The sequence below is a fragment of the Mustela nivalis genome (genome assembly GCF_964662115.1).
Source record: "Mustela nivalis genome assembly, chromosome: 1".
Taxonomy (NCBI): Eukaryota; Metazoa; Chordata; class Mammalia; order Carnivora; family Mustelidae; genus Mustela; species Mustela nivalis.
In genome coordinates, this window is record NC_139020.1 from 190,722,453 (window position 1) to 190,738,496 (window position 16,044).

At 38.1% G+C, this 16,044-nt stretch overlaps 1 protein-coding gene across 7 annotated transcripts in view; it reads left to right on the forward strand.

Moving 5' to 3' along the window:
- Nucleotides 1–16,044, forward strand: part of DNAH12 (dynein axonemal heavy chain 12) — a 228,390-nt gene that overhangs the window by 15,822 nt on the left and 196,524 nt on the right. For all 7 annotated transcript variants that reach the window (XM_082738549.1, XM_082738550.1, XM_082738545.1 and 4 more), the window contains 3 exons: nucleotides 9,242–9,323; nucleotides 9,510–9,536; nucleotides 15,005–15,194. In XM_082738549.1, coding sequence (XP_082594675.1) covers nucleotides 9,242–9,323; nucleotides 9,510–9,536; nucleotides 15,005–15,194 — 299 coding nt within the window. The remainder of the gene's footprint in view (nucleotides 1–9,241; nucleotides 9,324–9,509; nucleotides 9,537–15,004; nucleotides 15,195–16,044) is intronic.

Here is a 16,044-nt window from a genome sequence, read left to right on the forward strand (position 1 = left end):
TTCAGGGTCAGGACCCTGGGATCATGACCTGAGCCAAAGGCAGATGCTTGACTGACTGAGCTACCCAGGCGACCGTCTTTTCAAACTATTTATCAAGTACATATTAAGGGCCTGGGTGCTGTTCTGGGCATTAGAGACAAGGTGAGGACCAAAAGAGTCTACGACATGCAATATGTCAAATGGTGGGTAAGTTCTATGAAGCAAAGTTAAGTGGAGGATAAAGAGGTTGGATAGTGATTGAAGTGCTACTTAAAAAAAGGGGTAAGGTGAGGCTTCTCTAACAGAGTAGCTTTTGAACATGGTCAATACATATGAGGTTTTTGTAAGCATCAGGGTTAACTTAAAATTTGTCTGTTTGAATTGGAAAAAAATTGATTTTTATTTTTAGTCTCATTTTTTTTATAGTACACATGAATAATTTGAAAAGTAAGGTCTCGTTGATAATAGTATTGGGATTTGGTTTTTTTCCCTTTTTTCTTTTGTTTTTAAAATTTTTGAATTTCTAAAGGGATTTATTTCTTATAAAAATTCAGTAAGATAAAGAACTCTTGTATTTAAAAAAATTTTTAAAAATTAGTATATAATGTATTATTTGCCCCAGGGGTACAGGTCATGAATTGTCAGGCTTACACATTTCACAGCACTTACCATATCACATACCCTCCCCAATGTCGGTAACCCAGCCACCCTATCCCTACTCCCCACCCCCCAGCAACCCTCAGTTTGTTTTGTGAGATTAAGAGTCTCTTATGGTTTTTCTCTCTCTCAATCCCATCTTGTTTCATTTTTCCCTTCCCTACCCCCACAACCCCTGCCCTGCCTTTCAAATTCCTCATATCAGAGAGATCATATGATAATTTTCTCTGATTGACTTATTTTGCTCATCATAATACCCTCTAGTTCCATCCACATTGTTGCAAATGGCAAGATTTCATTTCCTTTGATGGCTGCATAGTATTTCATTGTATATATATACACCACATCTTCTTTATCCATTCATCTGTTGATGGACATCTAGGTTCTTTCCATAGTTTGGCTGTTGTGGACATTATTGCTATAAATATTCAGGTGCACATGGCCCTTGGGATCACTATGCTTGTATCTTTAGGGTAAACACCCAGTTGCACGATTCCTGGGTCGTAAGGTAGCTCTGTTTCCAACTTTTTGTTTTCCAGACTGGCTGTACCAGCTTGCATTCCCACCAACAGTGTAGGAGGGTGCCCCTTTCTCTGCATCCTTGCCAACATCTGTCATTTCCTGACTTGTTAATTTTAGCCATCTTGACTGGCGTGAGGTAGTGTCTTATTATGGTTTTGATTCCCTGATGCTGAGTGATGATGTGAATACTTCTTCATGTGTCTGTTGGCCATCTGGATGTCTTCTTCGCAGAAATGTCTGTTCATGTCTTCAGCCCATTTTTTTTTCTTTTTTTTTTTAAGATTTTATTTTTTTTCCTCTTCCAAAATATTTTTTTAAATTTATTTTCAGCATAACAGTATTCATTGTTTTTGTACCACACCCAGTGCTCCATGCAATACGTGCCCTCTATAACACCTACCACCTGGTACCCCGACCTCCCACCCCCCGCCCCTTCAAAACCCTCAGATTGTTTTTCAGAGTCCATAGTCTCTCATGGTTCACCTCCCCTTCCAATTTCCCCCAACTCCCTTCTCCTCTCGATCTCCCCATGTCCTCCATGCTATTTGTTATGCTCCACAAATAAGTAAAACCATATGATAATTGACTCTCTCTGCTTGACTTATTTCACTCAGCATAATCTCTTCCAGTCCCATCCATGTTGCTACAAAAGTTGGGTATTCATCCTTTCTGATAGAGGCATAATATTCCATAGTGTATATGGACCACATCTTCCTTATCCATTCGTCCGTTGAAGGGCATCTTGGTTCTTTCCACAGTTTGGCGACCGGGCCCATTGCTGCTATAAACATTGGGGTACAGATGGCCCTTCTTTTCACTACATCTGTATCTTCTTGATTGGATTATTTGTTCTTTGGGTGTTGTGTTTGATAAGTTCTTTATACATTTTGGACACTACGCCCTTATCTGATAAGACATTTGTGAATATCTTCTCTCATTCTGTCAGTTGTCTTTGGTTTTGACTGTTTCCTTTGTTGTGCAAAAGCTTTTGATCTTGATAAAGTCCCAATACTTCATTTTTTGCCCTTGCTTCCCTTGCCTTTGGTGATGTTTCTAGGAAGAAGTTGCTGTGGCTGAGGTCGAAGAGGTTGCTGCCTGTGTTCTCCTCAAGGATTTTGATGGATTCCTGTCTCACATTGAGGTCTTTCATCCATTTTTAGTCTATTTTTGTGTGTTGTGTAATGAAATGGTCCAGTTTCATTCTTTTGCATGTGGCTGTCCAATTTTCCCAACATCATTTGTTGAAGAGACTGTCTTTTTTCCATTGGGCATTATTTCCTGCTTTGTCGAAGATTAGTTGACCATAGAGTTGAGGGTCCATTTCTGGGCTCTCTATTCTGTTCCATTGATCTATGTGTCTGTTTTTGTGCCAGAACCATACTGTCTTGATGATGACAGCTTTGTAATAGAGCTTGAAGTCTGGAATTGTGATGCCCCAGATTTGGTTTTCTTTTTCAACATTCCTCTGGCTATTTGAGGTCTTATCTGGTTCTGTACAAATTTTAGGACTATTTGTTCCATTTCTTTGAAAAAGTTGAGGATATTTTGGTAGGTATTGCATTAAATGTGTAGATTGCTCTAGGTAGTATAGACATTTTATTAATATTTTTTCTTCCAGTCCAGGAGCATGGAACATTTTTCCATTTCTTTGTGTCTTCCTCTATTTCTTTCTTTCTTTTTTTTTTTTTTAAAGATTTTATTTATTTGTCAGAGAGAGAGAGGGAGAGAGAGCGAGCACAGGCACAGGGCAGACAGAAACAGAGGGATAAGCAGGCTCCCCGGTGATCAAGGAGCCCAATGCGGGACTCGATCCCAGGACGCTGGGATCATGACCTGAGCCGAAGGCAGCTGCTTAACCAACTGAGCTACTCAGGCGTCCCCTTCCTCAATTTCTTTCATGAGTATTCTATAGTGTTCTGAGTACAGATCCTTTGCCTCTTTGGTTATATTTATTCTTATGTGTCTTATGGTTTTGGGCACAATTATAAATGGGATCTACTTCTTAATTTATCAATTCTGTCTTGCTGTTGGTGTATAGAAATGCACCTGATTTCTGTGCATTGATTTTATATCCTGACACTTTACTGAATTCCTGTGTGAGTTTTAGCAGTTTTGGAGTGGAGTCTTTTGGGTTTTCTACATAAAGTAGGATATTATCTGCAAGAATGAGAGTTTGACTTCTTCTTTGCTGATTTGGATGCCTTTTATTTCTTTTTGTTGTCTGATTGCTGAGGCTAGGACTTCTAGTACTATGTTGAATAGCAGTGGTGATAGTGGACATCCCATCCCTGCTGTGTTCCTTACTTAAGGGAAAAGCTCTCAATTTTTCCCCATTGAGAATGATATTCACTGTGGGTTTTTCATAGATGGCTTTGATGATATTGAGGTATATACCCTCTAACCCTACACTTTGAAGAGTTTTGATCAAGAAAGGATGCTGTACTTTGTCAAATGATTTTTCAGCATCAACAGAGTGTCATATGGTTCTTGTTCTTTCTTTTATGAATGTATTTTATCACATTGACTGATTTACAGATGTTGAACCAACCTTGCAGCCCAGGAATAAATCCCACATGGTCGTGGTGAATAATTCTTTTAGTGCACTGTTGGATCCTATTGGCTAATATTTTGGTGAGAATTTTTGCGTCTGTGTTGATCAAGGATATTGGTCTGTAATTCTCCTTTTTGACGGGGTCTTTGGTTTTGGGATCAAGATAATGCTGGCCTCATAAAGTGAATTTGGAAGTTTTCTTTCCATTTCTATTGTTTTGAACAGTTTCAGGAGAATAGGTATTACTTCTTCTTTAAATGTTTGGTAGAATTCCCCTGGCAAGCTGTCTGGCCCTGGGCTCTTGTTTGTTGGGAGATTTTTGATGACTGCTTCAATTTCCTTAGTGGTTGTAGGTCTGTTAAGGTTTTCTTTTCCTTCCTGGTTCAGTTTTGGTAGTTTGTATGTCTCTAGGAATGCATCCATTTCTTCCAGATTGTCAAATTTGCTGGTGTATATTTGCCCCTAAAATGTTCTTATAGTTGTTTATATTTCTTTGGTGTTGGTTGTGATCTCTCCTCTTTCTTTCATGATTGGGTCCTTTCTCTTTTCTTTTTTATGCAGCTGGCCAGGGATTTAGCAATCTTATTGATTCTTTCAAAGAACCAGCTCCTAGTTGCTTTGTTGTTTGATCTGTTCTACTGTTCATTTGGTTTCTGTTTCATTGATTTCTGCTCTGATCTTTATGATTTCTCTTCTCCTGCTGGGTTTGGGCTTTCTTTGCTGTTCTTTCTCCAGGTCCTTTAGGTTAGGGTTAGGTTGTGTACTTGAGACTTGTCTTATTTCTTGAGAAAGGCTTATATTGCTATATACTTTCCCCTCAGGACTACCTTTATTGTGTCCCAAAGATTTTGAACAATTGTGTTTTCATTTTCATTTGTTTCCATGAATTTTTAAAATTCTTCTTTAATTTCTTGGTTGACCCATTTATTCTTTAGTAGGATGCTCTTTGCCATCTTGTATTTGAGTCCTTTCCAACTTTCCTCTTGTGATTGAATTCCAGTTTCAAAGCATTGTGGCCTGAAAATATGCAAGGAACGATCCAAGTCTTTTGGTACTGGTTGAGACCTGATTTGTGACCCAGTATGTGATCTATTCTGGTGAATGTTCCATGTGCACTCAAGAAGAATGTGTGTTCTGTTGCTTTAGGATATCTGTAATGTCCATCTGGTCCAGTGTGTCATTTAAAGCCTTTATTTCCTTATTGATCTTTTGCTTTAATGATCTGTCCATTTCAGTGAGGTAGTCTTAAAGTCCCCTACTATTATTGTGTTATTTCGATGTGTTTCTTTGATTTTGTTATTAATTAGTTTATATAATTGGCGGCTCCATGTTAGGGGCATAAATATTTGAAACTTTTAGATCTTCTTGTTGGACAGACCCTTTAAGTATGATGTGGTGTCCTTCCTCATCTCTTATTATAGTCTTTGGCTGAAAATCTAATTTATCTGATACAAGGATTGTCACCCCAGCTTTCTTTTGATATCTAGTGTGGTAAGTTGTTTTCTACACTTTAAATGTGGAGGTGTCTTTGGGTCTAAAATGAGTTTCTTGTAGACAGCATATCGATGGGTGGTCTTTTTTTTGTCTTTTTTTTTTTTAATTTATTTTCAGAGAGAGAGGGAGAGAGAAAGCACACAAGTGGCAAGTAGAGGCAGAGAGAGAAGCAGTCTCCCTGCTGAGCAAGGAACCCAATCACAGGACTCCAGGACTATGACCCAAGCTGAAGGCAGCGGCTCAACCCACCAAGCCACCCAGGCATCCCTTATTTTTTTTAATCCATTCTGATACTCTGTGTCTTTTGATTGGGGCATTTAGCTCATTACATTCAGAGTAACTATTGAAAGATATGAATTTAGTGCCATTGTAAGGTGACTGTTAGTGTATATTGTCTCTGTTCCTTTCTGGTCTGTTACTTTTAGGCTCTCTTTTTGCTTAGAGGACCCCTTTCAATATTTCCTGTAGGGCTGGCTTGGTGTTTGCAAATTCTTTAAATTTTTGTTTGTCTGGAAGCTTTTTTTTTTTTTTTTAAGATTTTTATTTATTTATTTGACAGATCACAAGTAGGCAGAGAGGCAGGCAGAGAGAGAGGAGAAAGCAGGCTCCCCACCAAGCAGAGAGCCCGATGTGGGGCTCGATCCCAGGACCCTGGGATCATGACCCTAGCCGAAGGCAGAGGTTTTAACCCACTGAGCCACCCAGGCGCCCCTGTCTGGAAGCTTTTTATCTCTCCTTCTATTTTCAGTGACAGCCTAGCTGGATGTAGTGTTCTTGGCCTCATATTTTTCTTGTTTAGTGCACTGAATATATCAAGCCAGTCCTTTCTGGCCTGCCAGGTCTCTGTGAATAGGTCTGCTGCCAGTCTAATATTTCTACCATTGTATGTTTCAGACCTCTTGTCCCAAGCTGCTTTCAGGATTTTCTCTTTGTCACTAAAACTTGTAAGTTTTACTATTTATAATGGGGTATAGACTTATTTTTATTGCTTTTGAGGGGGGTTCTCTGTGCCCCCTGGATTTTGATGCTTGTTCCCTTTGCCATATTAGGGAAATTCTCTGCTATAATTTGATCCAATGTACCTTCTGCCCCTCTTTCTCTTTCTTGTTCTGGGATCCCAATTATTCTAATATCGTTTCATCTTATTGTATCACTTATCTCTTGAATTCTGCCCTCATGATCCAGTCAATGTTTGTATCTGCTTTGCTCAGCTTCTTTACTCTCTGTTATTTGGTCTTTTATATCACTCATTCTCTCTTCTGCCTCATTTATCCTAGCAATAAGAGCCTCCATTTTTTATTGCACCTCATTAATAGGTTTTTTATTTCAACTTGATTAAATTTTAGTTATTTCTCCAGAAAGGGATTTTATTTATCCAGAAAGCGATTTTCTAATATCTTCCATGCTTTTTTCAAGTCCAGCTAGCACCTTGATAATCGTCATTCTGAACTCTGGTTCTGACATATTACTAATGTTCATATTGATTAGATCCCTAGGCATTGGTACTGCCTCTTGTTCTTTTTTTTGTGTTGAGTTTTTCTGCCTTTTCATTTTATCCAGATTAGAATAGATGATTAGAATATATGCTAACCACATCACAAGAGACCTGAAACTGGGGGGGGGGAAAGCTAGGGGAACCCAGGGGGAGAAGATGGGGGTAAAATTAAAAAAAAAAAAAAATATATATATATATATTAGACTGGTGAACAGAACAGAGTGACGTACTTGGTTTTGGGTGCATTCTGTTCTCTTAGAAGAAACTACCTCCCAAAATTTAAATAAAGAAAAACATATATATACACAAATATAAGTGTGAACACGATGAAGGGATGAGACCTGACTGAAAAGATGAAGATTAAAAAAGATTCTAAAAAAGGAATTAATAAGATAAGTTGGTTGGAAAAGGAAAAAAAAAAAGAGGAGATAATATGTTCAGGCTGGAGACTAGAACAAAGCCATGTGTTAGATTTAGGGTATATTTTGATCTATTAGAAGAAATTGAATCCCAAATTTTTAAAGAAAAAACCTATATATCTAAAAAAATAAGCTAAATACAATGAAGGGATAAAATATGAGTATAACAATGAAAAATTTAAAAGATTTTTTAAAAAGGCATTGATACAATAAAATAGCTAAAAAAACATTAAAATAGGAAAGAGGTAAAGTTAAAAAATAGAACAAGAAAAAAATAAAATTAAAAAAATTTAACATTGAAAGACTAAACAATCAGGAAAAAAGCCATGAATTCTATGTGTTGCTTTCCCCTAGCTCTGGAGTTCCACAGTTCTCATTGATAAACTTGGTCTTGGCTGGATGTTCTTTCTGATCTTCTGGGGGAAGGGCTTGTTGTAGTGATTCTCAAGTGTTTTTGCCCATGGCAAAATTGCACCACCCTTGCCAGAGACCATGCTAAGTAATCTGCTTGGGTTCACTCTTGGTAGCTTTTGTTCCCTGAACACTTTCCATACAGTTTTGGAGGATGAGAATGAAAATGGCGACCTCCCAATCTCCAGTCCCATAGGAGCCAAGAGCTCGAGGCCCCACTCCTCCATGTGCCCTCAGAGAAAAGCAGTCAATCCCTCTGGTCTCCCTGGTCTCTGGATACATTCCGTGCTCACATGGCCTGTGACCAAGTGTTTCTGTCTTTGGTGCATGGCCCCATTTGGAGTCTTCAAACCCAGAAGATTCCAGCCATGTTTTCCCCGCTGCTCCTCCTAGAGAAATAAGGGGGGAGGTCTCTCTTGATCTGCTACTTGTGGGGTCCCTGCTTGAAGAGCAGTCGCCCAACTGTGCCTCGGGTCATAGTTTAAGGTCATCCCAAGCTGAGAACCCACTCCTCAGCTCCATCTCGGTAGCCAGCTTCCCTGCTCTGATACCTGGGAGATATGGCACATTCAGACACCCCCAGTCTTTCTGTCCCATGGATCTGAGACCACACTGTCCCTGCGAGGGCCCCACCCCCTGCTTAGCCTCTGGAGTGATGTCCCTCAGTGGAGTGGACTTCTAAAAGTTCTGATTTTGTGCTCTACTGCTCTCTCACTTGCCAGGAGTTGGCCCCTGCCCCTGTGGTCTATATTCCTATCATTTCAGATTCATTTCTCTGCACATTCTACCTTCTGGAAAGTGGTCATTTTCTGTTTCTTGAATTGCTGCTCTTCTCTTTTATCTCCTGTTCAGTTTGTAGGTGTTCAGAATGATTTGATAACTATCTAGCTGAACTCCTGGGACCTGATGATATTTCAGTCTCCTACTACTCTGCCATCTTACTTCCTCCCCTGTTTTTTTTTTTTAAGTTCAATTAACCAGTATATAGTACATCATTAGTTTTTGACGTAATGTTCAATAATTCATTAGTTGATAAAGAACTCTTGAATATCTCTTCTGTAAGTATAGTTGAAAAGATGTTCAAATCGTAATATTTTATTATGATGATGATTATTTAAGTAAACTCTGCCCCCAGTGAGGGGCTTGAATTCATGAGCCCAAGGTCAAGAGTCACATGCTTCACTGACTCATTCGGGCACCTCCAAATTGTAATTTTTTTCCCAAATATTTAATTAATTAATTTATTTGAGAGAGTGAGAAAGAGGTCCAGTATGAGGAGGAGAGGGAGAAGCAGGCTCCTGAAAGCAGGGAGCCTGATGTGGGGCACAATCCTAGGACCCTGGGATCATCACCTGAACCAAGGGCAGATGCTTTAACTGACAGAGCCACCCAGGCACCCCCTGTAATTTTTTTTTAAAAGATTTTATTTATTTATTTGACAGAAAGAGAGATCACAAGTGTACGGAGAGGCAGGCAGAGAGAGAGAGATATAGGGAAGCAGGCTCCTTACTGAGTCCCGCATCAGGACTCGATCCCAGGACCCTGAGATCATGACCTGAGCTGAAGGCAGTGGCTTAATCCACTGAGACACCCAGGCGCCCCACTCCCTGTAATGTTTTAATAATATATCTTAATGTTGTCTTCAAGAGAGTCAAACATTTTTTATAACTATAAATAGTTTAACTATAAACAATTTTTTAAACTATAATCCAGAATTGATGGAGCCAAAAGAAGTTTAGACCGAACACTGGATAAAAGAATACCTCCAATACCAGAGCCAGATTATCCTCCAACTGTAAGTTTAGGTTATCTTTTTAAAAAGTTTATCCTTACATAATTTTGACTTGTAATTATTTTATGTTGATCACAACATAACTAGTATTATTAGGAGAGTAATACATATACATAATACATACATTTAAATCACTTACAATTTTTTTCTGCCTGATTTAATTATGTCTTATTTGTTTGCTTTTGACAGATGACCAGTGAAATTAAAAAGAAAGGAGTGAGTTCATTTTTTTAATATTCCTTATTTTGAAAATGTTCAAAGAAATTATGACAAAATAGCTTCTTCTAAGTCTACCTGCTAATGACATCCATTCTAGAAGAGGAAGAAATTTAGAAACTGAGATTTTCATTTTCTGTGCCAGAAGGAACAAGCATGTCATGGATGACAATATGGGTTCTAAGAGTTATATTTTTGTTGCCATTTGTTGAGAATTAGTAGTAAATGTTTTAGTTCTTATTTCAGAAACTGGAAAAAAATTTAAACTTGCCATTTTAAAGGAAATACATTTTGCTTTTCACTGTTCTAATATTGATATAATAATGCTTGCTTATTGAGATATAATATGCTTGCTTATTAGAATCTAGGGTTCTAACCCCATGCTAGGTGCTAGATTAAAAAAAAAAAAGGCACTAACTGCATGGATGACAACATGGGGCTGTGGTGTGATTGGTGGGAAGATGATGACACATAACATTTATTTCACAACATAAGGTATGGAAACCTATGGAGCTCGCTACACAAAAATGAAATTCATGTGGCATGTTCCCAGATGAGGGTACAGCCTTTCCAAGTCTCTTTCAAGTTCTGTTTGGGGATAGAGAGCTCTGGTTACATCCCTGTACTGAGGATCTATGGAAGAGCCCAATTTCAGCTACTCCAAGTTTTCTCTTTTTCTTTTCCTTCCTTTCTTTTCTTTTCTCTTCATTTCTTTTCTTTCTATCGGTCTTCCCTCCCTCTCTCCTTCTCTTTCTTTCTATCCTTCTCCCTCCATCCTCCCCCTCTCCTTCCCTTCCCCTCCCTCTTCCTTCTTTCCTTCCTCTCTCTCTCCCTTCTTCCCTCCCTCCCTCCCTCTCCCTTCCTGACTTCCCCTCCCTCCCTCTCTCCCTTTGTTTCCCCCTCCCTCCCTCCCAACCTTTATGGAGACTTTGTGTTTTGCCTCTTTACTAGATACAACAACTGATACAAAGCATTCAGAAACATTTAACATGAGACTGGGTGAATTGCAAGGCATATTTGTGTGTATGTCCTTAGCATCCTCACTCTTCATCCACAGTTTTTACTTTCTACTGTCTTACAGTCTAAAATAGGTAGCCAGGCATGAAACAGTAATTCACTTCTGAACCCCCTGCTTTCACATTCCTACTTGCAATTTGTGAGTGTTTCTTTCCCATGATCTCATATGTGAGGGTCATATTTTTATTTTCTTTTTATCCATCTGATAAGTTACAAATGGTATCTCAGGGTAGTTTAAGTATGCTTTCTTTTAATTATGATAGGACTAGGTATTTTTCATTAATTAAGAGCCATTTTCATAACATTTTTATTGCAGAATGTTGGCTCATATTTTCTTCCCGTTTTTCTCTTGGATTTGGTCTTATTTTCCCGGAAATTAAAATCTGGTAAAATACACACAACATAAAGTTTACCATCTTAACTATTTTTTATTTATTTTATTTATTTTTTTTTTAATTTATTTTTTATTTTCAGCATAACAGTATTCATTATTTTTCACCACACCCAGTGCTCCATGCAATTCGTGCCCTTTATAATACCCACCACCTAGTACCCCAACCTCCCACCCCCCACCCCTTCAAAACCCTCAGATTGTTTTTCAGAGTCCATAGTCTCTCATGGTTCACCTCCCCTTCCAATTTCCCCCAACTCCCTTCTCCTCTCTAACTCCCCATGTCCTCCATGCTATTTGTTATGTTCCACAAATAAGTGAAACCATATGATAATTGACTCTCTCTGCTTGACTTATTTCACTCAGCATAATAATCTCTTCCAGTCCCGTCCATGTTGCTACTTTTTTTTTTTTTATTTTATTTATTTTTTTAAAAGATTTTATTTATTTATTTGATAGAGAGAAATCACAAGTAGACAGAGAGGCAGGCAGAGAGAGAGAGAGAGGGAAGCAGGCTCCCTGTTGAGCAGAGAGTCCGATGCGGGACTCGATCCCAGGACCCTGTGATCATGACCTGAGCCGAAGGCAGCGGCTTAACCCACTGAGCCACCCAGGCGCCCCTTAACTATTTTTTAAAAAATATTTTATTTATTTATTTGGGAGAGAGAGAGAGAGAGAGAGAGAGAGAGAGAGAGAGGATGCAGAAGCAGGGGGAGGGATAAAGGAAGAGGGTAAGAGATAATCTCAGCAGATTCTGTGCTGAGCTTGATCAATAACCCTGAGATCATGACCTGAGCCAAAACCAAGAGTTGGATGATCAACTGACAAGCCACCCAGACGTCCCCATCTTAACCATTTTTAAGTGTATGGTTCAGTGGTGCTTTTTCACATAGTTGTGTATCTCCAGAACCTTTCCTCTTGTAAAAGTGAAACTTTGTACTCACTAAACAACTCCACATTTCTCTCTTCCCTCAGGCCCTGGCAACTACCATTCTATTGTCTGTTTCTATGAATCAGACTACCCTAGATACTTCATATAAGTGGAATTATATAATATTTGTTTTTTTGTCATTGGCTTATTTCATTGAGCATAATGTCCTCAAATTTCATCTATCCCTTACATTTTTAAACATTCTTTATACTTTGAGATATATGTTGCAAATATTTTGTCCCAGATTGCCAGTTGTCTTTTGGTCATTTTTATTGTGACTTGTTTTGCCATGAAAACATTTTAATTTTTATGTAGTCAGAATTTGTCAGTCATTTTTTCTTTTTTGTATCTGGAACTTAAATAATAGCTAGTAAGTTTTCCTCTACCTTCAATTAGAGCAGAATTTATCCATTTTTTTGTCCTTGTGTAGTTTTTATCATTTAATTAAAATTCCTGATATATTTGGAATTTACTCTTGTGTATGGTGGAAGATATGAATTAAATTTCTCTTTTTCCAAATGGCTAGCCAGTTGTCCAGAAGTATTTTTTAAAATCTTCATCTTTGTTCTGCTGATTTGATATACCACATTTGTCATATGCTATATTTTCCTACTTACTGGGCCTATTTCCTGACTTTCTTTTTTTCCCCACTAGTTTGTCTATCCAGGCTCCTGTACCACACTGTTTTAATTAGAGAGACTTTATAATATGTTTTAATGTTTCCTAAGGCTAGTTCTCCCTTGTAGATATTCTTTCTCAGGAATTTCTTGGCTATTATCACATGTTTATTTTTCCACATGAACTTGAGACTCAGTGTGTCTAGTTCTATAAGCATGTATGCAGGTATTTTTCTTGGGGTTACATTAAATTATTTTGAGACAAACTGAAATTTTCATGTTAAAATAACTTTACCAAGATTACATATTATCTTTCTGTTTGTTCTTGTCTATTTTTGTTGGATTACTTATTGTTATGGGAGAATTTATAAAATTATGCTGCTATTATGCCAGAATATATTCTCCAAGAGAGCAGGAGCTTTGTTTTGTTTCCTGGAAGAGTGGATATTTATTGAATTAATATTTGTTGAATGAAGGAATAATAAATTAAACAAAGGGTCTTTGTTTTGCCTTGAGAAAATGGAAAGTATACAGAGAACATTAATTTGGCAAGAATTCATAAAAAATAAAGAGAAATATAAAATAGTTTCTTTGAAAAGCCAGAGCAAAATGTTTTCCTGCCCAGACACCTGCCCAGACACCTGACTTCCAGTGAATTTATAGTTCATACATGAGGGCTCCAGAGAGCATGATTTATTCTTTCAGTATGAAAAGCTGAGGGATTGCATTTTGTACCTAGTTCCCTCATCTATATTCATTTACAAAGCCCCTTTTATGAAGTATATGACATATTACCTGCTAGAAATCCATTTTGGCTGCCACTACGTAGGGTCCAGTGGGAAGAACCTTTAGTCTTGCCACCCTGCCTTCACTTTCTTGGCAGGGCTCTCTCCTCCAGCCCTGACTGCTTTCATCCAGGGTGCAGAGTGGTTGTCATCACAGGTTAGCCATGGAACCATGACATGAAATGCAGGGACACCAGCTTGTGTTGTTGATGTCCATCAGAAGTGGAGGTCCAAATTGCTTAGAGCCCTTTGCCCAACATAAATGTTCTAAATAATCCTTTTCTCCTCTTCCTAATTCCTGTTACTCCCTAGATTTCCCTATTTGAAACCTTTGAGGCTATGAGCTTCTGTTTGTTCTACTACCCCAGGCTCTCCATTCCCTTCAGTCCCCTCTCTCAGTCTCCAGGAAACCAGGGTCCTTTCCTGCTTGAGGCTCTGGTTTGCCTAAATCAATTTGTTTTTGTGATTATCTCACACTATCCTGGAGGTAACAAGTTAGTTCTTACTCTATTCTCATGGCTCCCTCCAGATTAAATTGGTTCTGTTCTAGCCCCACCACTTGGGTATGCTGTATTGGAGGCCCTCTCTGTTTCTTCTGGTTTCATTTAGCTGTTACATTTCTGTTCTTATCCACACCCTATAGTCTTTTCTCCTCTTTCTTTTTTCTTAACCATTATTCTGTTCTCCTTTTAAACCACACACATATTGCCCATAAGAAGGTCATATTTTTTCCCTAGATGAGACATTATTTATTTTTTGTTTTATAATACTGTATTCCTATTCAGAAAGTCCCAGCAAGCTTGCATGTTAAACTCAGAGTACACTCTTAAATATTTAAGACAACCTAATTCATTTCTATTGTATGTTTAAGATACTGATGGATTTGCATTTATATGTATTTTAATACATAAAACCTTAGGCTTCAACCCTGGTTTGAGTGAAGGGATTATCACAAGATTAGTTTTCTCAAGTATAACATGCAGATTGGGGAGGGGAACCACCTTGGTAATATTTTAAAATAATCAGTTTGATTAAATATTCTAAAATATTTAATAATATTCACCCATAATTTATTGTGTTGTTTCCTGTCATTCTTGATTGTTTTATCAATTGTGTACCTTGGTGCTAGGGTTCATAGTTGCCAATTTCTGACTGTTTAGTGGATTAATGCTAAATATTTCAGTGTTTGAGTGGATAACACATGGGCACACCCAGCTTCCCTAGCTCACTCTTTGCTCCCAATTTCTAATTCTTATTCATTCAATAAATATAAACTGAGCATTTAAAAAAAGGCTTCTTTATAGGTCATACTTTTGGGTAAAGGTTTTTTTTTTTTTAAAGATTTTATTTATTTATTTGACAGAGAGAGATCACAAGTAGGCAGAGAGGCAGGCAGAGAGAGAGAGGGAAGCAGGCTCCCTGCTGAGCAGAGAGCCCGATGCGGGACTCGATCCCAGGACCCTGAGATCATGACCTGAGCCGAAGGCAGCGGCTTAACCCACTGAGCCACCCAGGCGCCCTGGGTAAAGGTTTTTATTGGTTTTTATTCTGAAAACATGTTATTTTTTTTCAGAATACTTCTATTCTGAAAAAAATGTTGTCTTGAATAGACAGAGCTCAGGAGTTACACTGAAATACTACACCATGAATCTTGGAACACTGAAAAAAAAAATAAAATTAAGATGTTAAAAAAAAGAACACTTAATTTTTTCTTATTATATTCTCAGTTAAACTATATTTATATGAAGCAGTGTGTAGAAAGCAGTCCTATAGTACCTATTCAGCAGGAATGGCTGGATCACATGTTAATGCTGATACCTGAGTCTTTAAAGGAAGGGAAAGAAAGAGAAGAACTCATGAATAGTCTCATAAGTGAGGTGTCAAGTGACTTTGAAAACAGCATGAAGAGGTATCTGGGTAAGTAGCATTTAACACACATCAAGCTTCTTTGACTTTTGTTCTCCACCCCTCCTATTCAAAAGTAGAAATATGAATAATGAATATCTATGTATTTAGCTATATGTATTTCTTAGATATTATTATTATTATTATTTAAGATTTTTATTTATTTATTTGACAGACAGAGATCACAAGTAGGCAGAGAGGCAGGCAGAGAGAGGGGATGCAGGCTCCCTGCTGAGTAGAGAGCCCGATGCGGGGCTTAATCCCAGGACTCTGGGATCATGACCTGAGTCGAAAGCAGAGGCTTTATTTTATTTTATTTTTTTAAAGATTGTATTTATTTATTTGACAGAGAGAGATCACAAGTAGACAGAGAGGCAGGCAGAGAGAGAAAGAGGGGAGCAGGCTCCCCACTGAGCAGAGAGCCCGATGCAGGACTCGATCCCAGGACCCCGAGATCATGACCTGAGCCGAAGGCAGCGGCTCAACCCACCGAGCCACCCAGGCGCCCTGAAAGCAGAGGCTTTAATCCACTGAGCCACCCAGGTGCCCCCTTAGATATTAATTTAAAGTTTTATTTTGAGGGGTACGTGGTTGACTCATTCAGTAGAGTGTGGAACTCTTGATTTTGGGGTTGTAGGTTCAAGCCCCACGTTGGGTGTAGAGATACCTTTAAAAAAAAAAATGAAATCTACTTTAAAAAAAAGTTTTTATTTTGAGCTTATTATCTGGTCAGAATCTTTGTAACTCAAGGGAACTTTGTGTAATTTTTATGTGCTTATTAGCTAATAACTTTTTGATTTTTCTCTTTATCTTTATGGGTATAGTTATATTGTTTACAAATTTTTAAAAAAGATTTTTATTT